Source organism: Hyalella azteca, unplaced genomic scaffold, assembly GCF_000764305.2.
Source record: "Hyalella azteca isolate HAZT.00-mixed unplaced genomic scaffold, Hazt_2.0.2 contig2126, whole genome shotgun sequence".
Classification (NCBI taxonomy): domain Eukaryota; kingdom Metazoa; phylum Arthropoda; class Malacostraca; order Amphipoda; family Hyalellidae; genus Hyalella; species Hyalella azteca.
The window spans coordinates 289,587-303,807 of NW_025932412.1; the positions used below are offsets into that span (position 1 = coordinate 289,587).

General features: G+C 36.2%; 1 protein-coding gene across 2 annotated transcripts in view; it reads left to right on the top strand.

The window, feature by feature from the left end:
• The first annotated feature begins 205 nt into the window (after positions 1-205).
• Positions 206-14,221, top strand: part of LOC108671877 — a 38,461-nt gene continuing 24,445 nt past the window's right edge. Inside the window, exons 1-2 of one of the 2 annotated variants that reach the window (XM_047885300.1) lie at positions 206-286; positions 6,884-7,598. In XM_047885300.1, coding sequence (XP_047741256.1) covers positions 7,188-7,598 — 411 coding nt within the window. In that variant the 5' untranslated portion in view covers positions 206-286; positions 6,884-7,187. Of the gene's footprint in view, positions 287-2,835; positions 3,231-6,883; positions 7,599-14,221 lie in introns of those variants that run through there. The other variant, XM_018159469.1, reaches the window with a different exon arrangement.

Genomic DNA, 14,221 nt, shown 5'->3' on the forward strand with positions numbered 1-14,221 from the left:
AGTTTTCAGTGTTAGAAAAAACCTTAATCGTATGCTATCTATTGAAATGTGCAATAATTTTAAGGCTTTCATAGATTTTTACCCAAGATAGGCAGTTTGAAAAAATGGCCAAATCATTTCATTTGCCCAGTGGTGCGGCAGCACAGCGCGTCCCGACGAGACGCCGTTGCGTATAAACTATAACTAACGTCAGTTGAGGCTAGGATCTGCTAGTGCTTGCATGCTTGCTAGCGTAGCTAGTGCAATGTTGCGGGTTCTTAGTACAAGTTTTATGCGTCCTTACAAGGTAATATTGCGCTCTTTCTTTCTGGTAAGGTTCAAACACTCAAGAAACCTATTCAAATTATTTAATTGTTTTATATTACTGCGAAATTATCTTAAAAAATAGTGTTTAATACCAGCCAAAATTCATCATATTAAAATTTTAGTTGATTCCAGCTCAGGATAAAATATTCACTCGTTATTACAAAGAAGAACACTGTTTCTTACCATTACAAATTTAAAGTACGTTTAGATTATTCATCATTTTTTATTCATTAGGAAATTTTGGATATGATATTCTAGATTTCTAGAATTTCGGCGCTAAAGGTTTTTTACATCAACGTTATAGATAGTGATATCAGTAGTTACTCAAGTTAACCCTTCACTGAATTAAAATGACGTGTAGGACTAACGCTGGTCAAAAACAAAGTGAATAATGGAAATAAAGATAATTATTATTATTTTTGCCGATGTAATATCTTCAGTCACTAACCACAAATGGACACTTCGATGGAAACATTTACTTCTAGGACAATGTCGCTATTATTAATTTAGTTTTAAACTTAACCCAGGAGCAGATTTAATTAAGTGAAAAATACTTGATGACGTACGATGATGTTAAGCACAGTAACGCGTTCCCAAAAATGATAATAAAATCGATAAAAATACAGTATCAATCATAAGCCATTATTTACGTTAAATTATATATTTTGTGTATAATATACATACAATGATAGATATACAATTGTGAATATTAGATGTAGGTATTTCAGAACAAAACAGGGTTTTGAAAGCGCCACTATGGTTCAGACTCGCACATGTTCAAGAGACATCGTCCAAAAAGCGATGCAATTTTTGCCTTTTATGGGTCATTCTGACTCAGCTTGACCCATCAGTGTTGCGTGCAGAAATCGGGTCACTATTTGGACAATTCGACCCATGCATTTTTCTTAGTTTGCGTTGTCAAGATGTATATAGAGTCCATTATATATATGCACCCATCTGATAAGAGGGGCTTTGTCGTCCCATTTCTTGACGGTCTCTTGATAATAACTGAATTTTGTCATAAAAATACATGAAAAATTGTATTAATTTAATATAAAATTTAATATATAGATAATATGTTGCCGTGAAATAAAATTCAACGCTAAATAAATCTAAATCTTTTAATTATGTTTTTCTTTCGATAATTTACTTTAGTAGATCGTTTAATATTTTTTTGTTTTAATGCAAGAAAAATTCAACGTACCATAAATTTGTACTAACTAAACAATAATTATACTCACCACTTTTTGCGATATTTCATATATCAGAGAAGAATACATACTTTAGCTTTCTATGTAGTAATGAAAGTTTTCGAATATATCACAGTTTTCGTGAGCTGAATTGAGATGGCATTTTACAGCCATTTTTCTTCTGTGCCATCTTTTATGGAATGAAATTATTCAATTTAATTAGATGCGAATAATATTTAATTGTAAAATGTAGGTATTGTGGTTCACTCCTAAAAATGTCACGGACGTTTGGCGCCATATTTGTTTACCTTTTCCATCAGAAAAATAGAAACTTACAAAATTTAAGAAAAATGGCCATAGACGCTGGAGCTTCTGATTTTACTTCATCTAAGGAAAAATAAACGCAAGTACATGAATACATTGCATACAATAGTTTTAAAACGACGATCTAATGAATGATCTTAATTAATACTAAGAAACAATAATAAATTATTCGCATACCTATGATAGCCTATACAAATTCTAAGTGACGATCATTTGACTTTTCTAATCTAATTGTATTTCCATATTATTGAAATCGATTGACCATTACATTCATAGCTAATTGTACAGTTTTCACTAGAAATGAATAGCATTAACTATTTTAAACTTTGATTCCTGAATTTGGAAATATGACGGGTGGGTAAGCAGTTAATGCCTTAATATATCTCTACCAAATATAACGATGTATGTAGATGATGTAAAACTATACTTTACGTACCAATTAAATAATATTTTAATCAATGTATCAGTAGATGCCGGTCAAAGGCGTTAGGCATGATGCCGAACCAGGCGACCCTCGGCAGTCAGCAACAAATAAAGGAAGTGTCGGTTTGAAAGACAAGGACAGCTGGGATTGGTGGGAGGGAATCGGTGCGAGAGGTCGCAATTTGATTCAATGTTGAAGTAGTTTAAAAAATATTTTTATATTGCCTGTCAAACGCTTATAAATTCAAAAACAGAAATAATGTAATTTAATCAAATATATATACTGAAGTTAAATAATTATCTTCATCTAAAAACTTATGGTTGAGCTTTCATCCATTGACGGAAAGAAATCAGCTGATAATAAATTTTGAATATTTCTTAATTAACATAATAACATCATATATTTTTATTCATATATTTGATTATTCATTTAAATAATCTTCTGTTATTAGAGCTTTTTGACTTCTGAGGTGAGAAATAATATTTTTGTGACGGACTAGTTCGTCAAATTGTAAAGGATGACGGCTCTCCTTTGTATAAGCAGCTGTGGAGCGCGAGAATACTTGGCAAGTTCAGACAGTGTTAACGCAACGTCGTTTGTGTGAGGGTGTGTGTCGTCTCACCACACTGGTCGCCTAACTGTGATACATATTTTTTATTTATAAGTGTGTACAGCGACCACCTTATAAATTTCACACCATTTTCTTTCCTTCTGTTAAATTCTTTACAAACCTTTTATCGCGCTCGATCGTCAAACTAACTCTACGGAGTCATTTTATGGGAAGGCAGAGGAAGAACCTTTGTTCACGAAGCTAACCGACGAGCTTCAATTTTTACATCTCTCTTCATTTCTACGTAGTGAACATGTCTCTCTCTCGTAGCGGAAACGTATTTTCCGTTATCTCCATCACCTCTACTTTCTCTTCTTGTTTCTAAATAAGACTCGCTGAAAACGCAACGATGCAATAATAATCCACACAAACAAAGGTTCGTTTTGAGTGTCATCGATCTGGTTAGCTTGTCCCTGTTGACCCTTTACTTTACTCTTCAGTAGTTTAATAGTCATGTCAGTGTCAGTCCTGTAGCATAGGTACTGGCATTAGGCTTGTCACAGCTTGATTAAAAATACTATTATTAGTAGATTAGATTCCAAAATTAGATTCCATTAGTTCCAAGTTACCAAGTATAGCCAGAATACGGCAGTTGATAATTTTTATGTAAATTTTTATTACTTTCTTTCAATTTAATAATATAAATTAATTAAATAATGAATTGAATTTCAGCGCAGCCATTTTGTAAACTGGAACAATGGGCAGAAACCACCCGCAAATGCCAAATGAGACCTACCTAACCTAGCCTAGGTAAATGAAAATGCCTGTGCTGACTGCTGAGCTGTGCATGTATGATGTAGACTTTACTAATTTTTTTACTTTAAGAAATACAACACATTTTTGTTTGCAATTTTTAAAAACCACCTGTTAAATTTGACAATTTATTATTACTTTTTATTGGATTTTTTGGGAAATTTTCTCTGATGTTCCCGATTGGTGTCTTAACTTGCTCTAATGTGATTTAAGAAAAATCACCTTGAATATTAATAATTATTATATATTAGCATGATATAAAATACAAAAGTTGTCAATAAATATCTCCTTTATACCAAAGTGCATTTTATGATTTTTTCAATTTATTTGAATTTTTAGGAGACATTTTGATCATATTTAAGACATTCCATTGTGGTTTTGTAGAAAAAATAAACTTCATAGTGGCATCAAAGATATTACTTTGAGTTATATTAGCCTTATATGAATTCTATGCTCAACATTATTTTTATTATAAATCTAAGTTTTTTATTTTAGTTTCTCAATGAAAGTTGAAAAACCTACACTGGTCTTTAAACCCATTTTTTACTAATATTCACGATATTCACTCTCACTGTTTCAAGGCTTTAACATAATTTTTAGCGCATTTTCTCATTTATGGAAAAAAGGTGCTATTGTGCTCGTCATGTCTATCTGTCTGTCTGTGACTTCACATTTTTGTTGATTTTAAGTATACTTTTAAACTGCACTAATCGCAATGAAAACTGATTTATGCACAAGAAAATGTACTCTCTGTCACTCACTGCAGTGAGTACTGATCTAATTTTTTATATTATTTTTTTGTGTAACCAACTCAAGTCTATGAAACAAGTTTGAATTAAATTATTCATAACTAAAGACATCTGATTAAGTCTAGTTGTCAAGTCAAATACTTAATTCAAGAATAAGTAAACTAAAGACAAAGTCATGCATCTTAAATGAGAATTCAAGAATAAGTAAACTAAAGACATAAAGTCATGCATCTAAAATGAGGAAAGCAAATTTAAATGATTTTTTCTTGTAACTCATTGCTATTTTGGCTCCTAAACTAGACAAAGAGCCTTACACAGGATTAGAATTCTCCTATTGAGGAATGAAATCTCACAGCTCCAAAGTGACTATTTTTTAATACATCAGGAATTTTGTGGCCTGATTGCATACTTTTATTAAAAATCACATAGGAGGCAATTCATCTAGCAAGAATTTAACCCTTTACGCCCTGGCGTGACAAATTCGTCACACAGAAAAAAACATCGGTTTTCCAACAATTTCATGTTTTCTGTCATTTTTTTGAAAAATTCACATGAATAAAAAAGTCTTAGATTTATTTTTTACATATGTGTACCAAGTTTCAAAAGATCGCTGCCATATCTACTGCTCATTTTTATCAAACTACATAATTTTCCTTGATAAATTACTGTCATAATTATGGACAAAAAGGGAAGAAATCTAAATCTAAGGAGAGAAAGAAATCTAATACTACTGTGCAATTGAAATTGGATTCGTTTTTCTTTTTCAGTAAAAAATAAATTTTAATTCATTCGCATTTCTTTTATTTATTTCCTCTATTATTTAGAAAAAAATATGATGAATTTTAGTGGGAAAAAAATTATTATGAACTTTGCTATTTTTTAGGATTCATTATAATCATTCCCATATATTCTTAAGTTTGATTAGCGCAGTTTTGCTTAACACGGTAAAACTCGGGGATTTATTAACCATGTTAATCAAGGGATTGCTGTATACTCAAAAAATTTCAGACTTGTAACACTAGTAGTTTTTAGTTAGGAAGCAAAATTATGCAAAATCAAAAAGAAAATGTGTTGAATTAATATGTTGAATTAATATCAAAGTTGGAATTGATGTTAAACATTATAGGTTGGGTAATTGTAGAAAAATGGTAAAGTGTATCCATCTAGCGAAGATGACAAAAATTGCTAAAACAGCATCTAAGAATTTTGACAAAATTAGAAAACTCCCTAAATGAATTTTGACATGAGATACATACCTGGTGGTCTATTTTTTTATTTCATTGCATTATAATAGGTCCTGAATGGTTATAGCAGTAGTTAGAAGGCCTAGATTAATTTAGTTTGATGATTTTTTGATAGGTGTTTTTTTTACCTCCAATTGGCAGGGGTTGTTTTTAGAGTCTGTGACTATATATTTATGCCTAATTTTCCTCTTTGAGCTCCCATCAATGAAACGTGACCTGCCTCCTCTAGTCATGTTATCCTCATGTAATAAACAATATAATTCCTAATTTTGTACTGGATGCAATAAACTTTTAAGTTTCATTTAGATAATATGAAATGCTTTAAGCTCTGAAAATTGAACAAAACTTGTTTGTTACAAATATTACCTTGTTTATGTTAAGCTTGCATTACACTGGTGACTTGTACTTTATTAATGCTGTGCAAATCCTTTTTGATCTGGTGTTAGTCTAGAGTTACCATGTAAACCAGTAACTTATATATTTTATTATGAAAAGGCTAATCTTATAAATTTTGTGTCCAGTTAACTTGTTTTATGGTATAATGAGTCTTTTGACAGAAGAGGCTTTAGAACCCATCATTGTATTGCCAGAGTAATGAATTCATTACAAAATAAGTAAAGGTTGACCCTGTTACTAATATTATAATTTTTAATACATGTTTTGTTTGATATAATTAAAGTCTAGATAAATAGAATTATGTTGAAATTAGATGCCATTTATATTTTTGTATTCAAAGAGTCAATCATTTTTGTCAACAGTCCTGATTGAAATTTCAACCTAGGCTCTACATAAAATGAAATATGTTTGCATTGCAATTCTGCCTGGGGAATGCAGGGATGGTATATATCTATGTGTTTATTAACGGTTAGAGTCCCTTGCATTATATTCTTGTAAAATGCTGCTTCCAAGATTCTTTACTAATGTTGTCAAAACACAGAGTTGTAAAATTTATTGGTAAACCTTAAGCATTTAGAGTCTCCCACTGTTAACATATTTTGTCAAAACCATACTATTTTAATAGATTTGCATGGAAAATGTATACAATTGTTTATCTGTTATATTGAGCATGGTACTTTTTATATATGTCACCACTGACCAATGGATTGAAACTTTTTTGCTCCCTTTTGCACGGTAATGTGGTTTCCCTGATGGCTTGAAGAAAGCTCAACCCTGATTTTACAAAAATCATACATGGGTACGCTTTGGGAAGAGGCATACTATTTACTTCTAATATTTTTATAAAATATTCTATGAAATAACGTAGATAATTTTTCTTTTTCCAGGGTGTGGGTGAGTGAGTGGGGAAGTTGAGGCTGCTGTTGACGCTACTGGCAACACTGCTGGCTACCAACGCAACTCTCGGCTCACGGATATCTTCAGTGTTGCCATTTTCTCAAATTCTTCTGTTTTAGTCATTTCTCCCCTCTCCATTCTGTTGCTTTCTCTGAACTAATTTTTTTCTGGGTACTCTCAAGTCACAATCTTGAGAGTGAAATCTTAGTTGCTTAGTTCATCATCAGTTTGTCAGCAATAGTGACAGCAGTGTCAGCAACAGCATCAGAATATTGACATCATCACAGTACAGTCATGGTGGTGAGCAGCCAAGCAGAGGCAGCATCGCTGTGTGGTGATGGACAAGATATACAAGAAGCAGTCATGAGCAACCTAGATGAACACTCTGAGGTGCCTGTGTCTGGAGCTGCTGGGGTGGATGAAGAGATGAACATGGATGTTGATCTACATCTCAAACATCAGATCTTCTGCTCAACCTCTATGATCGCCAGCTCCAAGTATCCTCAAGATGGTCTGCCTGAGTGCGAGCCATTCCATCGCCATTTACTGCACTCGGTGTGCATGGAGGAGATGTACAATATATCCAAGCAGCCCATGCCATGTCTGCCCCTCAGCCCTGAGGTGGACCTGCATGAAGCCATCACAGAAGCTGTTGCACTCGAGCCCAAATACCAGCCTGCACTCACCCTTGTGATGCCTGCTCGGGTGAGTACATATTCTTATACTTATTTGAAATTTGAATGCATATATAATAGCATGTTGTATACATACCTGCTCATATTATCTACTGAGGAAAGTAGTGGTATACTGTACTACATTAAGAGCAATTGAAAATTACTTATGTGGAATTGTTTGAGCACATGGAGTGCATTTGATGACCTTTGTTCAATTTAGGCTACTATTTCTAATTATTTAAACTCGTTTTAAAGTTTTATTTACTTCAGAGCCAGATTTATTATTAGATCTGGAATAATTACTTGCTTTATTTTCTCAAATCTAAGTGCAGAGATACAAGTTTTTTGATTACTTGGGTGTTGCTCCACTCAATCTTGCATGTATCTACCCTGTTATCTGCTGATGACTCATGCTCTGGTGCATGGTCTGATAAGGTCTTCAAGTCACTACTTGTCTATTTTTGTATCAATTTCAACCACTCGCTTCTCAATCAAGTCTGCTTGTTTTTCCTCTTTTTGAGTTGAGCAGCAATATTTTGTCTGATCCGTGTTATATTTATGAGCTGAACTTTATTCATCGAATTTTGTATGTGTGAATCAACATTATTTGAACATTGTTTCAACATCATTTGCCAGTTGGTTAATTCTGTGCTGGTATGTTGAGAGGTGCTTACCTGCCACTCACTCATTTCTGTTGAACTGAACTGTTATCTAGAGCATAGTTGTTATTGTACTGAACTGTTATCTGGAGCATAGTTGTGTTCATTATTTCTCAGATTGTAAGTCATGGCTCATTTTCTTAGTAATTCTGTGGCCTATTTGAAAGAGAAAGTCTGTATATCAATTACAGAACGGTCCATCACATGATTTTGGTATGTTAAGTGTGATTAGGGCAATACCGTACTTGGCTGCTAATACAGTGAATATGACCTAGCTGAAAATATGACCCGAGTGACCACGTTTGTAAGATTCGCCCATAATTCCACCATCGTTAAGCATTCGTGCTTCGCTCGTACTAAATAGAGTACATGTACAGTACGTGATTTGAGTTATGTGTATATAAATGTGCGAGTGGCTGAACCGTGAGAAATATTTGTAGTTACGGTACCTAGATTGAAACCATGAAAAATATTTTTTATTGCGAAATAAGTTCGAAACTCCGTTCTCCATCACTGATGGCTTTTCCAGCTTAACGCACCTATCACAAACGAAATATCAACCTCTACGTGTACTTGGACCGCTACGTGTACTTGGGCCGCTACGTGTACTTGAGCCGCTACGTGTACTTGGGCCGCTACGTGTACTTGGGCCGCTACGTGTACTTGGGCCGCTACNTGGATCGTTATTGCTGAACGATTGCTGGATCGTTATCAAAAGAGAAGCATTTCTCAAATGCAGTAATGAAATGAATTTCGACACGGTTCTTGAGGTCATTTCATACATTTATTTTCTAAAAACTCTGAATTTCCTATCGTTATTTCTGAACGATTGCTGGATCGTTATTGCTGAACGATTGCTTTATCGTTATTGCTGAACGATTGCTGGATCGTTATTGCTGAACGATTGCTGGATCGTTAACTAAAGAGAAGCATTTCTCAAATGCAGTAATGAAATGAATTTCGACACGGTTCTTGAGGTCATTTCATACATTTATTTTCTAAAAACTCTGAATTTCCTATCGTTATTTCTGAACGATTGCTGGATCGTTATTGCTGAACGATTGCTTTATCGTTATTGCTGAACGATTGCTGGATCGTTATTGCTGAACGATTGCTGGATCGTTATCTAAAGAGAAGCATTTCTCAAATGCAGTAATGAAATGAATTTCGACACGGTTCTTGAGGTCATTTCATACATTTATTTTCTAAAAACTCTGAAGTTCCTATAAAAAAGTATTGTTTGCTAATCTTCTTTGTTACAAACTGTTAACTGAAAAACTCCAACTGTAGACTTTAGAAAAAACTGTACTAAACTCCACACTGTAGAGACCGAAACTTTCATTGCGTGAGGTTGAGACCTCCAACCCAGTGTCGTGCAGCTCACAACATGTCAAGGATTATAATTAATGTTTGTCACGTCATTATTGGCGTACACAAAGCTGCTGTTGGCGACAATCTTTGCACTCGTAACTTTTCAGGTCACTTCCTCTTCGGCTTTAAACCTCGTGGCCCCGCTGTGTTTTTGTTAGTTTCCTTGTGCTCTTTTATCTAGAACTGTTTTCGTTTGCCTGTATCAGGTATTGTTTTAAGTCATGTTCAAGTTGGTTCTAGCAACAGGCTACTTGTTTTTTGTTTATATTGTGATGGTTTGTAGTGGTGCTGAAAAACATTGAGTTTGATTTCATAATAAGAGTTACAGCTCGTTGTGCGTGCAATGCATGAAGTTGTTTTGCATTCAGGAAGAGATGTATTTATTTACAACAAAATTGATCCTTTTTATATCCAGAAGTATACATAGAATGGCCTTAAAACTGATCCTTAGCTTTTGTTTTAAAAAAGAATTAGTGGAGTGTTGCCATTTCCTTGTGGTGAGGTTAAGTGGTATAAATATTGAAGGTTAATGGCCACAAATTCAGAAAATTATATGTTGAAATTTCGGATCCCTAAATCTGGGCAGAATTTAAATTTTATCCAGTAGTGTGGTACCTGTACTACATGTAATCTTAATTTTATTGTCATTACTATCACTACTTTTACCTCAAATTAAATGGGTGAAAACGTGACATGACAATTTAACAAACAATTGATGAAAACGTTTCGGGGACATGCCATTAAATGCTTCATTAATTTGCCAGCTAAGCAAAACAAGCAGTCAAGATCAAGAATTATTCATGTAATTTAATCGCGATCAAGTAATGTTGTCAACTATCGACTCGACGATTTTCTTACGAAGCCTGTCCCTTCGATGGTTCAATTCTGTTACCTGATCTGAGGTGCCTCGCCGTATGGCGTTCAGAAGAGAGGAGCCTTGTGAAACTTCGTAGTTTCTACCAAACGCTCCGACGTAGTTTCTACCAAACGCTCCGACGTAGTTTCTACCAAACGCTCCGACGTAGTTTCTACCAAACGCTCCGACGTAGTTTTTACCCAACGCTCCGACGTAGTTTTCACCCAACGCTCCGAAGTAGTTTTTACCCAACGCTCCGACGTAGTTTTCACCCAACGCTCCGACGTAGTTTTTTCTGGGCGTGTCAACGAATTACACCGCAATGAACCCTTAATTTATTGAGGCACGTTTGAGGTAATACAGTGATCAGCTGTTGCAGCCTATCACCTGTACCTCTCTCATTATCCTGGTCACTGAACTTGAACCGAGCCACTCGCTTGCATCTCTCAGGCTTGCCTGCCAACATGCTTCTTCGCATACTCGGGATGTGTTCAATAGATGACACTCTTAGTGCCCATATACTCGGGCTATTTTAAATTGATGGAGCTCTTCTTGTGTTTCTTAACTTTATTGTAGTTGAGCCCACAGCTCAACCCTGACTTTGGGTCTCAATTGAAGCCACGGTTGTGCCTCCCCGCTGCTGTACTCGGAAAAATGAGCACGAATTTGTCCAAATTGCGATGCACTTTTTACCCTTGTGTGGGTCTTCCTGACGAAGTTCAATCCTGCAAAAGGGCGTATCCGTTTTCTGTTTGTGCTGTGGATAAGAAAGTGTATCACTATTTGGATTGAATGACCCATGTATTTTTCTGGGTGTGTTCGCGCGACAAAGACCGGAAGCGCTGCGCAGCAACCGTTGTGTGGGTCGCGCAATTCATCGCTCGAGCGCGTCACGTTAGCAACGTAGTTCTTCGATGTAGATGATTTTTTCGTCGCAAAAATTTATTCGTGAAAAACTGCTCTCTTCCCTGTTCATGCTATCTCGTTCACTTAGTAGCAGCTAACAATTTCTTCCACTTGATTCTTTTTTATGAAGAGCATCTTGCTCTTGCTGCTGGATCGTTATTGCTGAACGATTGCTGGATCGTTATTGCTGAACGATTGCTGGATTGTTATCAAAAGAGAAGCATTTCTCAAATGCTGTAATGAAATGAATTTCGACACGGTTCTTGAGGTCATTTCATAGATTTATTTTCTAAAAACTCTGAATTTCCTATAAAAAAGTATTGTTTGCTAATCTTCTTTGTTACAAACTGTTAACTGAAAAACTCCAACTGTAGACTTTAGAAAAAACTGTACTAAACTCCACACTGNAAGGTCGCTTAGCGCCGTGTGCATGTAAAGCTTACCAGGTCATGCTTGCAGCCGCCTGTCCCTGCTATCTCTCGCCTGCTGTACTCTCTCTCTGCTCTAGAACTGTGCTATCGCTGCTCTAGAACTGTGCTATCGCTGCTCTAGAACTGTGCTCTCTCTGCTCTAGAACTGTGCTATCGCTGCTCTAGAACTGTGCTATCGCTGCTCTAGAACTGTGCTATCGCTGCTCTAGAACTGTACTATCTCTGCTCTGGAACTGTGCTATCTCTGTCTCTTATACACATCTAGATGTGTATAAGAGACAGACCCAACGCTCCGACGTAGTTTTTACCAAACGTTCCGACGTAGTTTTTACTCAACGCCCCGACGTAGTTTCTACCCAACGCAGTTTCTACCCAACGCCCCGACGTAGTTTTTACCCAACCCCCCGACGTAGTTTCTACCCAACGCAGTTTTTACCCAACGCCCCGACGTAGCTTTCTACCCAACGCCCCGACGTACTTTCTACCCGATGACCTCGCCACATGCTAATCTACCCTGTAGATTGTCTACCTGCCATTTGCAGCTGGGCCGACCATTTTTGGCGCGTCGCGATTGCGTCACACTTCACCTGTACTTCAGTTCTCGTATAACTGTTGCAAGTGTTCGTAATTTATGTGCAAAAACAGATTTAAATTGTATGTCTGATTCATTGATGCAGTATATGTTGCTATGAATAATACTGGCGAGTTAGTATCGTAAATTGTCGGGTGAAAGTTGAAGCTAATAATCATTGTGCCTCTCTGGTGCGAGCGGGAAAGGGTTCCAATTCTGGCAGCGGCGTAAATTAAAGTGAAATTTACTAAAATGAATCGCTCCATGTAATTAACAATGATGTAAATAAGCAACATTCGGGGTTATAATTACGTAAAAATGTATTTATTCAAGAATTTGAATTCCCCAATTTGAACTTGAAATTTAACATTCATGGTGAACGACTTTTAACTGCAAGAGTTGTAGGTTTACTCAAGTACTATCTTCACAGCGAACTAATCCCGTCATTTGGAGAAAAATGTAATAGCCACGCCGTAAGTTGCGAGTGCACTGCACAAGCTTATACATACATGAAAAATGGCGTATTGTCCAAATAGCGACAGACTTTAGTTCGTTTACTGATACGCTCGTTTTCGGCCAGGCCACACAGGGGCAAAAAGTGTATCGTTATTCGGACAAATTCTCACTAATTTCTTCTGAGTGCATGCGCGCGGACGGCTGCATGCGAGGCTCGCTGCAGCTATTGCGCATCTGTGCATGTAGTTGTGGGAGGAGTGGGGAATTAAGGGTGGGGGGGCACATCCCATTCCCCTCCCCCTCTCCCTCCCCAGCAGTGGGTCCGGTGTAGAGGAAGGGGGATTAGTGGCCTGCTTGTGGAAGCAATGTTAATGTGTCTTGTATTGCTTGTTTGCAGCTTTCCTAATCCAATGTCCTGCTCCATGTATTTGGGTCGCTTCACCAACGATGCTACCGAACAGGCATCTGACGTTGAAATAACGTTGATGAAACATTGTTGCAACGAAATTAATTCGTTATCAACGTTGTTTCAACGTCATTTGCCTGTAATGTATAGCACACATTTGCTGCTGCTGATTTTATGTTGACCAACTTCATTTAGCTGCTAGTACCTTATTTATTCTACTTGAAGAACTAATTCTTTGTGATGAGCTAACATTTGCTTTCGTTGATGGTACCGATATTGTTTTTGATGAAAATGTTGCGATATCTTTGTCTATTTACTGTTGAAGTTAGCATGGCATGCTGAAGTAGTAAAGAGTTGGGTTATTGATGATTCCTGTCCTGAGGAGCGATCTCTCTTAGTCTGCCCTCTATGCTACTGCAAATACCGCCGTTTTTAAATGATAATAATCTAATTTATTGACCGTTCTTTTGTTTGAGTTGTTCTGTTATGAACTGATTTAAAGAACTGGACTCACGTTGCGCGTGTTCCTGATGCATATGTAATGAGTATACCGTATATATGTAATGAGGGCGAGCTTTTATTGGAGATTCAGCAAGAGTGAAAGGTTTTTGTGGCTTTACAAAGGAATTGTATAATTTTGAGGGCAATCAGAAACTCGAAGTCCAAAACCTCCTATCCAGCACGTATTGTTTTCTGGACTCGAAAACCTAACATTTAAAATTAACAATTAAAATAATCACTTTTGTTTATTTACAATGTTTCATCCCCGTAAATATAAGAGTAACCACGCGCTCATAAATAAATATTGATGACGTCAATACTGCTTTGATGCAATGTCCTGCCTTGCCTTGCACTGCTTGTTCAATATTGTATTATTCGTTCCATATTCGAAACGCATCCTCATAGTCGCCCACCTTTTTTTACCGAACCTTGACCGCCATTTTCCTCAATAATCTCAATATAAATGCCGTTTTACAAGCAGTCCAGTTTAGCCACAC